Source organism: Erithacus rubecula (genome assembly GCF_903797595.1).
Source record: "Erithacus rubecula genome assembly, chromosome: 11".
NCBI classification, from domain to species: Eukaryota; Metazoa; Chordata; class Aves; order Passeriformes; family Muscicapidae; genus Erithacus; species Erithacus rubecula.
In genome coordinates, this window is record NC_136663.1 from 1,317,068 (window position 1) to 1,336,531 (window position 19,464).

General features: G+C 41.5%; 1 protein-coding gene across 2 annotated transcripts in view; it reads left to right on the plus strand.

Annotated features, from left to right (window-relative positions):
* Positions 1 to 19,464, plus strand: part of RSRC1 (arginine and serine rich coiled-coil 1) — a 96,264-nt gene that overhangs the window by 58,020 nt on the left and 18,780 nt on the right. For both annotated transcript variants that reach the window (XM_079315159.1, XM_079315160.1), the window contains exon 6: positions 399 to 450. In XM_079315159.1, coding sequence (XP_079171285.1) covers positions 399 to 450 — 52 coding nt within the window. The remainder of the gene's footprint in view (positions 1 to 398; positions 451 to 19,464) is intronic.

Here is a 19,464-nt window from a genome sequence, read left to right on the forward strand (position 1 = left end):
GGATTGGACAGTTGGAATTTGGAAGGTTGGGATTTGGGGTTGGATGGCTGGGATTTGGGATTGGACAGTTGGAATTTGGAAGGTTGGGATTTGGGGTTGGATGGCTGGGATTTGGGATTGGAAGGTTGGGATTTGGAAGGTTGGGATTTGGGGTTGGATGGCTGGGATTTGGGATTGGACAGTTGGGATTTGGAAGGTTGGGATTTGGGGTTGGATGGCTGGGATTTGAGCTGGCTTTGGCTTGGTCATGGTGCCACAGCCACGGTGTGGGATTGGTTTGGGGTCAGTTCTGGAGGTTTCTTTGATGGAATCTTCCAGATTCCTGTCTGAAAGTTCCTCTGGCTGGCTGGGGCAGGAGCTGGAGTGGCAGGTGGGAGCTGATCCTTCCTCTCTTGCAGACTCCTGCTGAACAGGCCAAGGCCAGGCTGCAGCTGGTGCTGGAGGCAGCTGGTGAGTAAAAGAATCCTCAAAATTTTCCTTCATTTTTGTGCTCTCAGGTGGGATTTTATCCCTTTGTGCTTGGCAGGTGCTGATGCTGCTCTCCATATTTTGACACTTAAATTTCAGGTTAAGATTAAATTGGTTTGCATCATTGTTGGCATTTAGTAAAGCCCTTTAAGGAAATTTTTAAAAGCCATTTTTTTACCCTAAAACCTCATGTTTATCCTCTGGCTCTTGCTGCTACTGAGATTTTATTCTGTGCTCTCAAATATTTGGTTTTGTTTATTTTTTTGCAATTTTGTTTCTATTTTAGCATTGTTCTAAATCAGTATATATTTTTTATTATTTTTTCCCTTTTAGAAACCCTCTGTTTTGAAGAATCTCCTCACATTGCTGATGTAATTTTTTTTTTTCCAAAATCCATCCAGCCTTTTGCATTGTCTCTCTTCCAACACATTCCTTGTTCTCCAGAACTTTTAATAAATCTTTGAAGCATGTAATTATGAAATGGATGTGACAGCCCTGACCTCAAAAGCACAATTTGTGTATTCTGCTGCCATCAATCACATCTCATTTTTTAATTTCACACCTGGGAGATGTACAAAAGATAACTGGGGGTTGTATATCATTGTGACCTGGGCTCCAAAATTTTCCAAAGCTTATCAAAGGTCTGTGACATTGTTAAATTTAAATATCCACCATTGAGGACTGGATCTTAGATTGAAGCTGCAATAAGGAACAGAAGAGATTTAATATCTTTGTGTCTCTTGCAATCCAAAATACAGAATTAACTTCTTTCTTGGCTTTTTTAAGTCTTGGTCATGGCAGAAATTTATGGGATCATCCCCCACCTTCTTCCCCAAATCCTGCATTCTGTCCATTGCTTTTAATTTTTATTTAATTGCTGTGAGAAAAGGTTGGAAATGTTGTTTTGGTATATTTTTGTGTTTACTCCTGGCAAAATTAGCACCTTTTAGTCTTCAAATTTAAAAATAAATTTATGCTGAGCCATTACCCAGCAGCTTGAGGAGCTGAGGATCAACAGGTTCACTGCTGCTGTGGTGATGTTCTATTTCAATATGATTGAAATTAATTCTGTATTCCCCTATCTGAATTTCCCTTGTGGAGATATTTAGGATCTTGAGAAAATCTGCTTTTAGAATTTAACCTAGATATTATTTTAGGAAATAGGAACTGCTTGCTCTGAAAGGCAGAAATCAGCAAGTAGTAAAACAGGCTCTTTTTACAGAGATTTTTTTTTCCTGGTGTGTTTGGAGATGGGAATTGTGATTCTGGTCTCTCATTAGGAGAGCAGGTAAAATAAAAAATATTCACCTGTGTCTGGGGGTGAGGAGGGTAAGATGGTCATTTTTATATTTAGGTAGTAGTAATTGAGGTAGTAGTGCTGAGAAGGGTTTTCTCCAAGACCTGCATTCATGTTGACTTTGTTAAATATTTTTTTTCTTTTAAAATGTAGATTAATGCCAGTATTTTATTCTCACTGAGCAGAACAATATCGGGAGGTACCAAAACACTTTAATTCTCCAGACAACTGAGAGTTTTGCTTTCTAAAACCCATCACTCCTCAGCAGTTGTTGCTCCCAGCTACAAATTCATATTTGCACCATTTATTGAATCAGATTTCTTAATATTGAGGTGCCAGGGAGCCTTTTTAGGCTGCTCTGACAACCTCCCACGAGCCGCCGTGCCCGAGCAGATGTTAAGCAGGCAATAGTTGAATGTTAATTTGGACAGGGTGGGATGTTTAAGCCCATCTGAAGTATGTTCCATGTGGGCCTTCCAGACTGAGCCACAATGCTTTGTCTCTTGGGAGAATTTCCAAGCTAAACCTCTTTCTTTTGCTGGCTCTATATGGACTCTCTCAAGTCAGTCTAAAGCAGATCATCCCTGGGCTAAAGCTCCGCAGCTTTTGTTAGCGGGGCTCTGTAGGGCTGTAATTAGGCCTCCTGGCAGGCCCTGCCGGCCACTTCATGGTCATATGGAGTTTTTCTGAGGCAGCCTGGCTTTGTGTAAATCCTTGCTCACCATCTCCTTCTGGGTCACTTCCTACCAGGCCGGGGCTTTGTGCCGCTGCCCCGCGGGCGGACGGGGAGCAGCGTCCCCTGACCAGCACACCCCGCCCGGATAATCCCCAGTGTCAACAGAGGATTTAGCTCAGCTTCTGTCACTTACAGTTGCCAAACCACTTGGGTGTCTGTGATTTCTTTCCCAGACTTCATTACCGAGGGACGCGGAGGATCCGAGCCGGGGGTTTGTGTCCGCGCTGATTTTAGAGCAGAAGTTTTCAAATCTTCAATCCCCAGCTCAGGGCGAACCTCAGAACCTGAAGTTTGCTTAAAGCATTCTGTAAATTATATGGCACCTCTCATCAAGATTAAAATGTGGATGAATATTCCCAAAATGTCAATAAATTCCCATGAAACAGCACATGGATGTTTCAAACTCTCAATACCGCTGCCCCTTTCTGAAGAGCTCAGGGCAAACCTCAGAACCTGAAATCTACTTAAAATGTGCTGTAAATTATATGGCACCTGTGCTTTCTCTCATCAAGAGTAAAATATAGATGAATAGTCCCAAAATGTCAATAAATTCCCATAAAACAGCACATGGATGATGTGAATAAATTCCTATGAAACAGCACACGGATGTTTCAAAGTATCGATAGCGCTGCCCCTTCCAAAGAGCTCAGGGCAAACCTCAGAACCTGAAATCTGCTTAAAGCATTCTGTAAATTATATGGCACCTCTCATCAAGATTAAAATGTGGATGAATATTCCCAGAATGTCCAATTCCTATAAAACAGCACATGGATGATGTGAATAAATTCCTATAAAACAGCACACGGATGTTTCAAACTATCGATAGCGCTGCCCCTTCCAAAGAGCTCAGGGTGAACCTCAGAACCTGAAATCTGCTAAAAATGTGCTGTAAATTGTATGTCACCTGTGCTTTCTCTCATCAAGATTAAGATGTGGATGAATATTCCCAAAATGTCAATAAGTTCCCATCAAGCAACACACGGATGTTTCAAGCTGTCGATAGCGCTGCCCCTTCCAAAGGGCTCCGGGAGCTTTTCCATGGTGCTGAGCAGAAATTTCTTACTCTCCATATAAAGACCATGACAAAAGGCAATTGATCTGGATTTTCAAAGGTCTAGAGTTGAAATAAGTGACTGATCTATTTTTGGGATCTGCATTTCAATCTCTGGCTGAAAGAGCAGTCAAGAATAGGGCGTTTTGTGCCAGCAATTCGCCGGAGTTTATCTAAAGGAAACTTCAGGCACTAAATGGGAGGTGATGAAAATAGGGGAAAAAAATCCCAAATAAACCCCAAACATTTGCCATTTATCAGATCCAATTCTGGATATTGGATATTTAACTCATTTTCTTTCAATTTCGCTACCAGGTCGCTGCCTTTAATTTTGTGCCCTGCGTTTTTATTTCATTTTACTTTTTCCTCAAAGAGAAATTCATGAAATACAACAAATCCATCAGCCTGAGCTGTAGTAAATACAAATGTTTTATAATTCTGACTACTTTTTTTTTTAATTATTTTTTTAAATCTACCCATTCTACCAAGAGTTACTGAGGAGAAAAAGCCTGATTTGCACTCAGTGCCTGATAAATTTAGGCAAATATTCTCAGCTTTTGGGTACCAAAATGGCTCATAACAGATGTGGCTGAAAGGACCACATACGTAGACTGTATGATTTTAGTCTGGTGGAACTAATAGGATCACTTGCTACTTTATAGATCCTTGCTTTTCTTTTTCTTTAATAAAAACTGTTTAGTTAAATAGGTTGGCCTCTGTTTTGCTCTTTTCTAGCTATGCAAAGCAGTCGGGTGGGCAGGTGGCAACAAGTATGAAAAATTTCCTTTTATTGGGGCTTCTTTTCAACTGCCAAATTTATCAAATGTGTATGGATTTCTCGTTTTGATGATGGTTTTCTTTCAGTTGTTCTTATTTGTGTTCTTTCCACTGAGAGCTCGCTGGCTTGAATTTGAATTTCTAATTGTGCAATGAATTTTAGAAGGGTGGATAACGTGCTGTTATATATGCACAAAGGATGAAATAATGCTTAAAATATTTTATTTGTTCCGTGGAAATTTAAAGCAGGTGTTAAAAATAATTCTTGCCCCACAAACTGCAAGAATTTGAACTTTTAACAAGCTCGAAAGTTCTGAATATTGAAAAAAAAAATATTAATTTAGTTGCTGTGTAGGTTTGATTTAATATAAAATTAGAATTTTTATTGATTTTAAATATTTTTTTTTTAATAGAGGGAATTGAGACATTAGATAAATGATTTTACTTCTATTTATATAAAATCTCTATTTGGAGAGCAAAGAGAAAAACAATTTTCTCTTTCTGGCAAATGTGGAGATGCTACAAAGGGTTTTATGGGTGTTTTGTGGAGCATTTCCTGAATTCCCAGTAAGGAGAGGAATTTTCATCCCTTGATTTCATCCCTTTCATTCACTTGAAAAAGCTCTGAGTGACAGAAGAATTAAAGAATTAGTTTAAAAATGAAGAAAGTGTACATTAGGAGAAGAAGCTACTTTTTATATTGTGTATTTGGTGGGGATTTCAGGTGTTTTCAGACTGAATTTCAGAAAATTCAGAAAGTATTTGAGCTCACCTGGGTGCTCCACGCCAATCAGCTTCACAGCCAAGCTGGACAGAGACATTTCTTCAGCCATTCCTTGCCCCTGAGCTCTTGGCAAAGCTTCATTAATCTCATTAGACTTCCAAAAAAATAACAATTTCTGCACACCAAGTGACAGCTGTAGAAAAAAGTCATTACTCCAATTAATTGCTTTTTTAACATATTAATGGTGTTGTCCTTACAAAATCTGTGATTTCTGAAGTGCAGCTGTTTATGGTATCAGTGAGCGAAGTAAACACTTGGATAATAGTAACTAATTAAATAATTAATTTTAATTAATTTGCAGGATTGCTGAAAAAATACAGGCTTTTAATTGAATGCAGGTAGAGAATAAATGTGTTAGAAATGAAATAATTCACTTTTGCAATGTATAATATCATTCTCTTGGTGTCTAAAAGCTGTTCACTTCAGGGACTTCTTTTAGGTTCTGACAAGAGACTAAAAAAAATTGCTTTGAACCATTTGTGTAGAATATCAACTTGTTTTTACAGCAAGAAACCAATGAGGAGTTGTAGGGATGCCATGATATCAACCAGAGCCTATAAGTAGAATTTAGAGGAAGTTTATTAATTAATGAACATTTATTACCTTCAGAAATCATCCTAAAGCTTTTAGAATTTCTATTTTTCTGTTAGATTTTTTTTTTTCCCAAGGTCTTTTTTATTTTTTTTAAATTTTTTTTCTGTGTGTGACACCAAAAGCATCTCAGGCTTCCATGGTGCCTAATGGGTTTCAGTAATATTGCAGCATATGGGATCCAGGATTTTGATGCAAATCTCTCTGCTAATTATGTGCAGATGAATCTTGCAGGCCTGCTATTGATCTGCAGTCAAAGACAATTTCTCAGTTAGCTGAAGTTTTATATCAATTCATATTTAGCAACTTTGCTGTAATTTAATTATCCACTGGTTTAGCTGTGCAAACCATATGTGGTCGTGGGGCTCGTTTGGTTTTTAGCAAGCCTTTGGGGAGATGTTATTTCCTAATATTGATGGGGGAATATTTAATTCTCATGTTTTACATGATCTGTCAGAGCCTCCTCTGTGCCCAGCTGCCCCCTCTGGGCTCTGGCCATCCAAGAATCCCAGGAATGGGTGTCCAGGAGCTTTGTTCTTGACAATTCCCCTTGTACATTTTTGGATGTTGAGATTTTCCACAAGTGAAAGTGGAGAGTGTTTTTATCCACAGGTTTAAATTCCAGTGGTGGATTTTATAGCCTGGATGCCCAGAAAAAGGTTTTCAGTTGCCCCATCTGCTCTGGCTGGTGCTGTTCTGGTGTTGGGGGCCTCTCTGATTTCCACATGGGAAGTGTGCTGGAATCATCTTGCTGAAAGGAGCCTTTGGATTGGATTGGATTGGATTAGATTAGATTAGATTAGATTAATGATAAATCCCAGTGGGGGTGGGAAGCTGTGGCTGCCCCTGGATCCCTGGGAATGGCCAAGGCCAGGTTGGACACTGGGCTCGGAGCAGCCTGGGACAGTGGGAGATGTCCCTGAATGGCACTGGCTGAGCTTTGGGGTCTCTTCCACCCCAAATAATTTAATCATTTTCTTAAAATATTTCACAGGCAGTAGAAATGAAGCCCTGCTGGGTTTGTGCTTTTCCCATCCATCCTTTCAGGAAAACCTGGAATGCCAGCACACGAGTTCAGCACCCCCAGCCCCTCATTCTGTGCCTGCACAGAACTCCCAGATATTAATTTTTTCAGGGGCAGTATTTAATATGGGTAATAACCCCCTTGTTTCAGTTATTGAAAGCCCATTTATCACAGCTTTATTAAACATGGAGAGCTAAGTGTGCCATTTTGGCCAAGTGCTTTCGTGTTCTCTTTGTTGCCCCAAATGAATGAAATTAGAACAAACAATCTCAGAGTCATTTGTAATCAAGCCCTGATTAATGGACTTTGGTTTCACAGCCATTATTCATTCAGGAACACCTGATATCTCTCCCATAAACAAATCGTGTTTGTCCAAATTAAGAAATTAAATGAAGCATTTGATGAGTTTATGATTGACCCTTCCAACTCGGAGCCCATTAGTCAACGTCGTTCTCATGCAGAACTGCCTGACTAATGTGCAGCCTGAATGTGCTGTGTGGATTTATTATGATTTCTGATTAATGCCTGCTGCAAGGCAAACCACGGGATTGTAATAATTCCTTGATTTTCATTTGAGTGCTCGCTGCAGATTTTCATCTCTGATGAAATGCATTTGTGTCCCATTAGATTTAGGGATGATTAGGAGGTGTTGGCTGAATAAATCTTGGTGTGGAGCAGAGGGGGCTTGGCAAGGTTTTTTTTCAATCCTGGTGGGATTTTTATGAGGCTGCTGCCTGTCATTGACAGCGATTTTTGGGTGGTTTAAGGGGAGTTCTCAGGCTTGTATAAATCTGGGGGGTCATAGAGGCTGATAGAAACAGGATTCCAACATATTTTTAAAGTGAAACATTTCATAACTAAAAGACTGATTAGAAAATTTGATTTTATTTTCTTTTTGTTGTTTACACACCTTTATTCTATGAATATTTAATATCTGTATTTTCTGAAGCATTTTCTTGGGGGTGTTTGCTAACTTCAGTGACTTGGAGAGGATTTTATGCAATGTTTTCTGCTGAAATAACACTCTTGAAAAGCAGGTGTCAAACTCCTGTAAACAGTAAGTTTTGCCACTCCTCCAAATGTGAAGCAAGGCGAATTCACACTGGATTAAATCTGCATCAAATGATTTGCCACAAGCCCACTGGAAATGGCAGAACAGCATTGTTAGTAAAAGGCAGCAGTAATGGAAACTCGTGTCCTTTGCCAATCTCTCATATTGATCACCCCAGCAAGGAAAAAAGAAGTGTTTCAAAACACAGCTTATGTGAAAAATCAAATTAGGTGCCTTTATAGCAGCTCCTCCCTTTAATTGCAGTTCTGTTTCTCTTCTCTGTGGCTGCACTGTGATTTATTATTGAAGATTTCTGAGCTGCTTTGTTTAAGCCATCCTGTATCCCCTCCTGTTCTGAAAACAACCACTAAAACTATTCAATCATGGCACTTTCTTAAAGGTGTTTGAGCATTTTGTGCTGCTGATCTTAAACCCTTGGGGAGTTTTCTCTGAGAAATGTTTGATTTTATAGTGCTGAGCCTTTTTGAGCAAGAGGAGACTGTGATTGCATTGGGCCTGGAGGGGCTGGGGCAGAGGGAATGTCCCTGTCCCAGAAGGGGGTGACACTGGATGGGGTTTGAAGACCCTTCAGCCCTTTTAGGATTGTCCCTCCCTGCAGCTCTGGGTTTGCCTCCTGCACATCCCCAACTTGCAGCAGTGCTGGGTTTGTGTCTGGATTTTCTGCTCTCAGGTGTGGGTAAAGCTGAAAGGGAAAGGAAATAAATAAATTGGGGAAGAGAACATGGAATTCCAGGCTGTTTTGGGTGGGGAGGGACCTCAAAGCCCATTTTGTTCATGGGCTCCTCCAAGGCTGGGCACTCTGGGCCACTCCAGTCAGAAATACATTATTTTTTATCAATCTCAATATTATCTTTGCACCTGTACCATTCCCAGCTTTCCCTGCAGTATGGGCTGACTTTTTAAAGTTTATTTTCCAGCTTATTCTCAAGGTTTTTGTGCCATTTCTCAGCGTGGGTGTCCCCCTGCCACCTCCTGAGGATGTCCCAGGCCAGGCTGGATGGGGCTGGAGCAGCCTGGGACAGTGAAAAGTGTCCCTGCCATGGCAGGGGTGCCACTGGATGGGATTTAAACTCCCTCCCACCCCAAATTTGTTGGCTCTGCCTCAGTGGCTGTACCTCCTCTGCACCTTTCAGCTGAATTTTGGATATTTTATCCCAAAGCTCAGCCTCCTGCTGAACCAGGCTGTGTCCCCAGCAGATAAATGTCCCCATCCAGCTGTGTGGGGTGATTCTTTGGGGCTGCCACCAAAGAAACCCTAAAGCATCCCATTAGCAGGGCCTGAGCCCGGGACAAAGCCCCAATTAGGGCCCCTCCCGTGGCACTAATGGTGCCTTTATAACCTTTTTACCTTCTGCTGCCTCTGACAGGGCTCCACAATCACAGCCCCAGCTTTGCCCTTGGCAAGCAAAACCTCATTTGCAGAGGATAATAAGTATTTACTATTTAGATGGCTGGCAATAAAATTTCTCTGAATGAGATTTTGCTGAGAAAACCCAAACTGATTCAATTACTTCCTTTAATGGACTGGGGAGACCTGGAATAACAATTTGTGGAAGCTCCAAGTGTCATGTTTAGCTTTTTTTTCTTCCCTTTTTGTTTGGTTTTCTTTTTTTTTTTTTCTTTTTTTTTTTTTTTTTGTGTGTGTGTGAAAATACAAACTGCTTCTTTTTCCAGAATTATATCATGGGATTGTGTCAGGAAATTATATCATGGAATCATTAGGCTTGGAAAAAAAAAAAAAAGTCATCATGCCCATCCCTTAACTCAGCATTTGCACTGGAAAACTCAATCCAACTTTTCCCTGCACATCCCATGATATTTTTCTCATCTTAAAAGTGGATAAAAATCTCAAATGTTGATGTTGATATGGTGGCAAAAAGTGTTGGGAACCCCTAAATATTCTTACAGGGAATTCCTGGCCTTAGGGTAGAATGTGATGTCAATTTTGCTTTAAAAAATGATATTTTTTGTAAATCCATGGAGCATCCATTCCCTCTCAAAGCTCTGTAGAACACAACTGCTCTCATAGCCAGCAGAAGGGATTTCCCAGGTGATGTGAAATATTTATGGGATTTAGGAAAAAGTCCTTTTAAGGACAGGTATGAGAAACAGGTATTGAAACATTTTTAATTTCTTCTATTTCTAAGCAAAAAAGCAGCTCATGAAACAAATCTAAATAATGCAAATATTTATTTATTCTCTACAATATTCTAAAGCCAGCTCTATATTAAATGAGTGAAGTCATTCTGATCCATGTTTTTAGAGGGTTTTATTTTATGTCTGGATCCAGGATGGATCTGCAGGAGAACCAAGTACAAATTTTGGAAATCCCTGAATGTGTGTTTATCCCAAACCACCAATTCCATTCTTAACATTCATTCAGAGAATTCCAGATAAAATTAATTGAAATGGGATCAATCCATATTACCTTATTTTATTTTAAAATATTTCTGTACATGTGTATCTCACAATTTGCCAATTTTAGTGATTTGCCTCTTTTATCCCCTGGCATTGCTGTGGATTTTTCCCTCTACTTTTTGGAGTTTTTAATAATTTCAAGAATCTGTGTTTGTAGCATTAGGGAGCACCAGGGACACCCCCAAACTTGGTTAGTGCAGCTCTGGAAGAAAACCCAGGATAATATTTCCTTCCCTTTTTAACCATCAGTCACTGCACGGGGCCACTGCGCCAACAAATTCATAACCTCCTCTGTATTTGATTTAAAAAAAATAAACCCAACCAACTTTTGCTTTCCCCAGTTCAATAACTCCCTAGAAATGTGCTTTTATTCAGTGTAGCTCATCCAACCCTGCACGGGTTTATAAATTGAAATTCCACTTTTTTCGGACGTTCCCGCCTGGATGACTGATGGCTGTGTGTATTTGCCATAAAATTTTAATTATGACAGAGTTATGAATCACTGCTCTGGCTGGTTAAAGTGTTAAAAAATGATGGGTTTGTTGTTTATTAAACTTGGGAGGGTGAAGGGAGAAAATGGGGAAGGTTTGGGGTTGTGTGGATCCCGAGCTTGGCTGTTTGCTCAGGAGCTGATTTTGGATGGGATTTTTTTTGGCTGCTGCTGCCCAGGGTGACAGATGCCATGGGTTTGGTGACCAGGGTGACAAATGCCATGGGTTTGGTGACCAGGGTGACAAATGCCATGGGTTTGGTGGCTTTACCCCCCGTGGGGGCTGGGCAGGGCTCTGCCAGCAGCACAATCCCACTGAGCACGGGGATAAAACCAAGGGGTTCACACAGAAACACCAAATATTTTAAAGACATTAAGGGGCTAGAACCAGATTTGTGCAGAACTTTCAGTGCAATGTGGTTGTTATAAAAAGTGTCAAGTTTTGTTACCAATTTCAGCACAAATTCCCTTAGAACACCACATCACTTGGAATTTCCCAAATTTTTTTTCCCCTCTCTCAAATTTTAGGCAGCAGCACCTGATGTATGTGGCATGTGAGGGGTTGCTTTATATAGATTATTTAAATAGTATATTTGCCATATATATTATAATATATTCATCATATATTATATTAGCCATATATTATTAACCACTAATATATTAACAGTAATATATTACATATATATATATTAATTATAATGTATATATAAGAATATATATGCAAGCTGAAATGAAATTATCTGTCCCTGCTCCCTGTCCTCTCTGCCACTGGCCCTGTCCCTTATCCCTGTCCCTTTTCCCAGACCCTGTTCCTTTTTCCTTTCACTGTCACTGACCCTGTCCCCTGTTCCCTGTCCCTTCTCCCTGTCCCCTGTCCCTTATCCCTGTCCCTTTTCCCAGACCCTGTTCCTTTTCCCTTTCACTGTCACTGACCCTGTCCCCTGTTCCCTGTCCCTTTCACTGTCACTGTCCCTCTCCCTTATCCCAGACCCTGTTCCTTCTTCCCATCCCTGTTCCCTGTCCCTTATACCTATCCCTGTTCCCTGTCCCCTGTCCCCTGTCCCCTGTCCCCTGTCCCCTGTTCCCTGTCCCTGTTCCCTGTTCCCTGTCCCCTGTCCCCTGTCCCCTGTCCCTGTTCCCTGTCCCTGTTCCCTGTCCCCTGTCCCCTGTTCCCTGTCCCCTGTTCCCTGTCCCTGTTCCCTGTCCCTTCTCCCTGTTCCCTTCTCCCTGTTCCCTTCTCCCTGTCCCTTCTCCCTGTTCCCTGTCCCCTCTCCTGTCCCTTAGGGCAGTTTGTCCCTTCTCCCCTAGGCCAGGCTGGCAGGGCAGGGCAGTTCCAGCAGCCCCAGAAGAGCCTGGGGCTCTTGCAGGGCTCTGATCCCCAGGGATGCTCCAGGCTGGGCTTTTCAGGCTGTGCAGCTCAGCAGAGCAGGGAGAGCACCTGGGGAAAAGGGATGAGTGGGGGGAGCTGCCAGCCTGGGCTGGGGCTAAGTGAGTTTTAAAGGACAAAGCTGGGGATTAGAAAATCCTTTATGGTTTGATCCCTGTGGGATTGGGCCTGGTAATAAGAAAATGGAAGCTAAGGGGAAAAATTCCAAAATTTAAAATATTTGTCATTTATATTGTCATTTGGATTAGCATCTCGTTTTTCTTTCTCCTGGACATGAAATGTTGTTTGACAGTACATCATATTTGCAATTATTCATGTTTAAATGTTTTAGTCAGCTGCTATGGAAAGAAACTTTTAACAACAACATAAATAATTCTTGGACAGCCTTGAAGGTCTTTTCCAACCTTAATGATTCTATTAGTTTATTTTTAGTAAATTAAGTTTAAAATCAAAACTCAACTTCATTATTCATTTCATCTCAGTGAAAATAACAGATGTGTGTGTTCACGATATTTTTAAAATTGATTCAGCTGGTAACAAAGTAATGAATGTTACTGGAACAAAGGAAAATGCAAACATATGAAATAGTAAATATTAACAAAAATTTAAGGAATCAATGTAAGGAATCAATGGCACTTTTAGGAGTGGGGCAGGATTAAAACCATTAACCTGGCTCATCTCAGTTCCCTCCCTCTGAGCTCAGAGCTTTCCTTTAGAAAGGAGGGTTAGGATCAATATGAAGATCTGTTGATAATGTTACATTAATTAGAGTAATCAACCCCCTGTTTGGAGCTGCAGGGAGGGGAGCAGAGCAGAGCTCCTGACCTGGGACAATTCCCAGCTGCAGCATCGACCTGGCTTTGGGGGGCAGAGGGGTGACCCCAAAGCTGCTCAGTGATTCCTGCCAGCAGGGATGTCATTAAAGGCTGTGGCATTGATCAGCCCAGGGATGGGAGGGGATGGATCAGAGGGGGGCAGGAGAGCAGGGAGAGAGCTTGGAACATGGGATGGGATGGGATGGGCATTGGGGGTGGGGATGGGATGGGATGGGATGGGATAATGGGATGGGATGGGATGGGATGGGATGGGATGGGATGGGATGGGATGGGATGGGAAGGGAATGGGCATTGGGGGTGGGGATGGGAATTGGAGATGGGAATTGGAGATGGCAGTGGGATTGGGGGTGGGGATGTGGGGATGGGATTGGAAATGGGAATGGGAATTGGGGATGGGGCTCAGACTGGGGCTAACCTGTGCCCAGCACTGCTTCACTGCCTGCTCTTAGCACGAGGACTCACACCAGCCTGGCCTGGGTAGTATTGACTGGGAGCTCTTCAAAGCAGTGGGAATCCAGTATTGGCAGAAAATAGGGATTAAAGCAGTTAGATGGATTTTTGGAGGTAGGTATTACCCTGCTTTGCAACATTTGTACAAATTGTAAAAGTAATCTTTTAATGTTATTTCTGAAAATGTTAAGATGGAAGTTGTCTGAAAAAGGGGATGATGTTTTTTAAATGTTTTTTTTTATGGAATCCCCAAATGGTTTGGGTTGGATGGGACCTTAGAAACCATCCAGTTCCACAACTGCCACCTTCTGATGGCTGCCCCTGGATCCCTGGCAGTGCCCAGGGCCAGGTTGGACACTGGAACAGTGGGAGGTGTGCCTGCCATGGCACTGGGTGGGATTTAAGACCCCTCTCAACCCAAACCATTCCATGATTCTGTGCTTGAGTGACTGAGCAGTGCAATTAAAAGTGTGATTAACACAATCACCTTCATTAAAAAGCTCAAATTCCACAGAAAGGATACCCAGACATGCCATGGCTGCACGTGCATCCTTCTGGTGGGTGAAGGATGATGGTGCTCACTGCCAGTCCCACACAGTTCTGTGCATTCCCTTTCCTCATGGCTAAACCCATGAAACACCCAATGAGGCTTTAACATTTCAAATTAGAAATGCTCTTTTGAAGTATTTCCCTCTCCCATCTCAAGTCAAAGCTGGCTGGAAATGAAAACCTAATTGGAGCAAGTCTATGGGACTTGTGCTGTTGAGTAAGGCTGTTTATTTATTACTTTGCTACAGCTTTATACAAATATATGGATGCACGTGTGTCTGAGGGAAAATGATGCTGCCCAGACTTATGAGAGCCAGTTGGGATCTCTCAAGGTTGCAGATGAGCTCAGAAAATGCACCTGTGTATTTTCAGCTCCGTGCCCTTGGCACTGACTTCCTCACTGATGACAAATCTTTCTTCACTCCTCTCCTGGAAATCAGCTTTGGTGGTTTCCCCTCTTGGATTTGTCTGTTTTTCCCACTTGCTCTAATGGGCTGTAGTTGAACTTTTCAAAAACAAGCATTTATTTGAAATACATTAAGAAACACAGCACTTCAGAAAAATGCTTGATACCCCAAATTCCTTCCTGAATTATTGACCTGCTGCTGCAGCAAACTGTTTACTCAGGGCTGTTCAGCCTGGTGTGTAGTAGGGGTGTAGTTTTCTTTTAATGCAGTTATTGAATTCCAACCCACAGAGCCTCTGGCAGGGCTCCAGGAGCACCCAGCCAAGATAAATTGTTTGTTTTCAGCAGCATTTCTTCATCTTCATCACTTAATCCCCAATGAAATTTTACAGCCAGCCACTGAATATTTAAGCAATATATTTCCCTCTTTTATCCTGGGGGAGTATTTAATGATGCTGATACAGTAAATGGTTATGGGAGTTAAGGGTACAAGCTGGGAACTGGAGTTTCCCATCTTTTTTTTTGGGCTGGAATCCAGAGTGTGCTGGCATCACCTCCAGGGATCCCAGATCTTTCCTGGACACTCACTCCCCCTTTTGGTGCCAGATATCAGCTTCTTTTGGCTGCCTGCCTGATGATTTCTCAGTGAATCCTTGGAGTTCACAGCATCTTCACCCCCAAGTTTTCCACCTCATCCTTTCCTGATTTTCCAGTGCCCCGTTCATCATCTTTGGGAGTGAACACTCCTTGGTGCTAATATTCTTTCTCTTTGCATTATTTAATTTCTTTTTCTGTGTCTTGGTGCTTACAAACTCAGAGGTTTTAAACAAAAACTTTAAAAGAGCTTTTTGATCTTTTTTTTTTGTATTTTGCCACCAAGGATTTTTATTAACATCATGGTCAAAGTGGGACAGGATCACACGTAGGGTCAACAAATTTCCTCATTTCTTCAAAAACTCCTCTAAAATGCTTCCTTGCACCACGATTTGCATATTAATTGTGCTCCATTTTTGATTAAATATACTGGAACAGGAGCCATCACACACCTTTATTCCTTATGCTTTTACTCCTGATGTTTTTACTCAGTTGGGAAACAGGAGCTGGAAATTCCTGGAGCCCCCCCAAGGTGCTGGGGCTGCTCTGGCTCCTCTCAGGGCTGTTTGCTGCAATCAGCTGCTCCCTCCTTTATTGCTTCCTTCCCACAGCCACACCAGTTGTCATCTGCTTGATTTCCACTTAACGTTGGGAAATTGGCAGATGAAAGAAGGGCTCCTTTGGAATCGAAGTTTTGGGAGTGAATTTTTCAAGTTTGCTGACAAGCTGTCAGGCTGAATTCTGCCCTCACCCCAGGAAGAAAAGCTGATTGTCACTGCCAATCTGCAGCCTGAAATGACAATTGTATTTGAGGCACTGTGCCTTTTTTTTTTTTTTTTTTTTTTTCCCAGAAATCATTTAAATAATTTGTTTTAGTGTTTGTGTTTTAAGTGAGGAAGTGTTTTTTGAATTAATATGATTATTTGGGGAGTTAAGTGAGGAGCTGGTGTGTTTTCATGGGGAGGTGTGTGGGCAGTCCAGGATCAAGGTGATTTCTCGTGCAGTGGGTGGCAGATCCACGAGGATTTGGGTGTTTTTGGGGTGAGGGATGGGACACAATCCATGGAGCTCTGCTCACAGCAGGGTGCAGACCAAGGTTGTGCTTTGGGCTGAGGAAAGAGAGCACTGAACTCACTGAGGAGGACAAAAGCAGCCTCAGTTTACCCTTCAGAATCTGTGTGATGGTTTTGGAAGCATTTGTTTGTTCCTTTTGTTGTTCCAGGGAGGCTGCAGGCTCTGGGCAGGGACAGCTCCCACCAAAACCCCAAAAATCCATCTTTCCTCCTGCTCACCAAAGCACAGCCTCTGCTTTGTCCTCTCCTTTCCCCACCCGTGGGTGCCAGGGGGAGAGAAACAACTCTGGCACAAATAGTGGCTTAAGAACAATTTAAATCAATAGAATCCAACTGGAGTTTTTCATAGGGATTGCTGCTTGGTTTTCTGGTTGAGCTGGGAATTATTCCTGAAGGATACAGCAATAAGGGAACTTTTACTCCATCAATTTTTATCTATGGAATTTATTTTTTTGCTCCTAAATGTTGCTGTTTCTTTTGTCTCAGTAGTTTAAGGGAAGGTTTAACTCCAGCCCATCATTTTAATTTCCCTGGCTCTTCATTCCTTGAGGAAGAGGAAGCTCTTCCTTCCTCATCCCCTGGAGGAAATGGCCTCAAGTTGATCTGGATTAGATTTGAGGAAAATTTTATTCTTGGAAAAGGTGGTCAGGCTTTGGAAGGAGGTGCCCAGGTGGAGTGTCCATGCCTGGAAATTTCAGAAAATGTGTGGATGTGGCAGTGCTGGATCAGCAGTTGGACTGGATGATCTCAGAGAGCTTTTCCAGCCCTAAGAATTCCCTGATTCTCCTCTCCCCATAAAGAATCTCACCTGGAAGGTGCTGCTTAAACACTTCTGTTGGAGTTTTTAGTGGATTAATGAATTGGAGTTTTTATTGAATTTATTTACTGTATTATTCTGAGAACTGATTTCCTCCCCAGGACTAAATATCCAAGGTGACAAGAGTCACATCCAGTTTTTTCTGCTGTTTTCCTGAGCTGGGGGAGCAGATCTGAGGTGAAACATGTCTTGGTTAGGAGATGTCCAGGTGGATCATGTACAACCTCACCTGGGATGGAAACAAATCCTTGGAATATTTAACAGCAGCCCCTGCAATGAGTCAGGAACCATAGAAGCCAATTAATCCTCAAGTGTTAAACCCTATTTATTTGAATTTTTTCCTCCAGTGTGCATTTGGTGGGGAGAAACTGTGGGAGAAAGAAAGAAAGAAATTAGGGATGCACTAAATAATGGATGAATGTACCTAGCCAAGATCTGCTGATTAAGTCTTCTTCAGGATTATTATTATAAATAGGGAGTGCCAGATCCTCAGCTGGAATAAATGTGCTTGGCTCAGCCCAGGTCAGTGGAATTGTGCCAGATTGAATTCACTGAGGATCTGGCCCTTAATTCTGGAAAAGGAGAATATTTGGGGAGGAGATTCTGGGGGCTGTGAGAAGTTTGGTGATTTGTTTTCCTGGTAATATCAAGGGAAAAAAAAATGTAAATGATTATTCTTTTGATTTCTGTAATGAGATTCAAGGAACTACTTGATGTGATTGCATTAGATGGAAATGACTTTTCCTCCAAGTAGCCTCATCTTAACCCCCAGCATGTAGGAAGGGAATGTGCATGGAAAAAGTGCTTTATTTTATTTTGTGGGTGATTGTCTCTTGCACCAGCATTTCTGCCATTCCTACCTAAAAATTTCCATCACATGTTCATTGGAAGGAAATAGGAATAAATGGAGTTTGTGGAAATCTGTTTCCCACTGCTTTGCACCAGGAGTGGGCTGTCATTTCAGGTGGCAGAAATTTTAAATCCAGCCTGGGCTCTCCTTTGGCTTCATTTTACAAAAGTATCAACAAATCACATTGCAAAGCTGCTCATTTGGTAACTGCTAAAAAAACCCAACCAACAAACTATTTCCATAGCAAAGGAAATGCATGTGGTTCAACAATACCTTAAAATTCAGTGTTTGACCCTCTAGAGTGGGCTAAAAAAATTCCAGTTCTGAAATAACACTTTTTAAAGTGGAATATCTTGGAAGGACTAAAAATAAAAACACAGAACAAGTTTGTAATATTCCTAATTGTTCTGTGCACAGAATTAATTTTTCATTCAGAGAGGGGCACAGATTTTTCATCACCCTCCAGTATCATAAAATGATAAAATCCAGCATTTGGAGTGGCCACATTTATGCTTAAAAAAACCCAAACAAACCCACCTTTTAAAGGGGGATATCTTGGAAGGCCTAAATATAACAGCACAAAACAAATTTTTTATATTCCTGGTTGAATGAGAAATTAATTCTGTGGTCAGAACAGAAAGGGGCACAGATTTTTCATCACTCTCCAGTTACCATAAAATGATAAAATTCATTTGGAGTGGCCACATTTATGCTTAAAAAACAAAAATAAAACCACCTTTTAAATAGGGATTTTTTTGCAAAGCCTAAAAATTACCAAGTTTGTAATATCCCTAATTGTTCTGAGCACAGAATTGATTTCTCTTTCCGAGAGGGGCACAGATTTTTACATCATTCTGCAGTACCATAAAATGATAAAATCCAGTGTTTGACCACTTGGAATTCCCACGTTTATGCTTAAAAAACAAAAATAAAACCACCTTTTAAAGGGGGATTTTTTGGAAAACCTAAAAATAACCAAGTTTGTAATATTCCTAATTGTTCTGAGCACAGAATTGATTTCTCTTTCCGAGAGGGGCACAGATTTTTACATCATTCTCCAGTACCATAAAATGATAAAATTCATTTGGAATGGCCACATCTATACTTAAAAAACCAAAAATAAAACCACCTTTTAAAGGGGGATTTTTTGGAAAACCTAAAAATAACCAAGTTTGTAATATCCCTAATTGTTCTGAGCACAGAATTAATTTCCCAGGCAAAGGAGGGGCAGGGCTTTTTCATCAGTGCCAGGCTGGGAATACTCAGCGTGTCCCAGCTGCTCATGAATAATGTCCGTGTAGCAGGGCTGGCAGCGAGCTGGGCAGATGAATGAAATGTTGGGGGGATCTGACAGGCAGCACGCTGCTTTGTGATCATTCCAAAGTTCTAATAATCTCCCTCACCTTCCCTGCCTGCCTCTCATGAAAGAGAATAGGTGATTGCACCTCGGGCTATGTTCTGAGCCTAATGACTCCTCCAAAGGCGGATTTATGGAGAAAAAATTAACTTTGAATGAGGAGTGAATTGGCCCTGACAGGCTGATGGACTGTGACACAGATTCTGTGGCAAAACAGACGTAGCCCTAATTGATTATCAATATTTGAAGCAAAGTGATGAAAATAAGCATTAAGTGATGAGAAAGGCAGTCTTAATACAGCAGGATCAGGGGAGTCTTTGGGGAGGTTGGAGCTGCTCTCCAGAACAGGATTTTAGCTGTCAAAAAATGGGATTTTTGAGCTGCCCAGCACCCCCTGTCCCTCTCCAGCCTCTTCCCCTCCCAGATTTCTGCCCCTG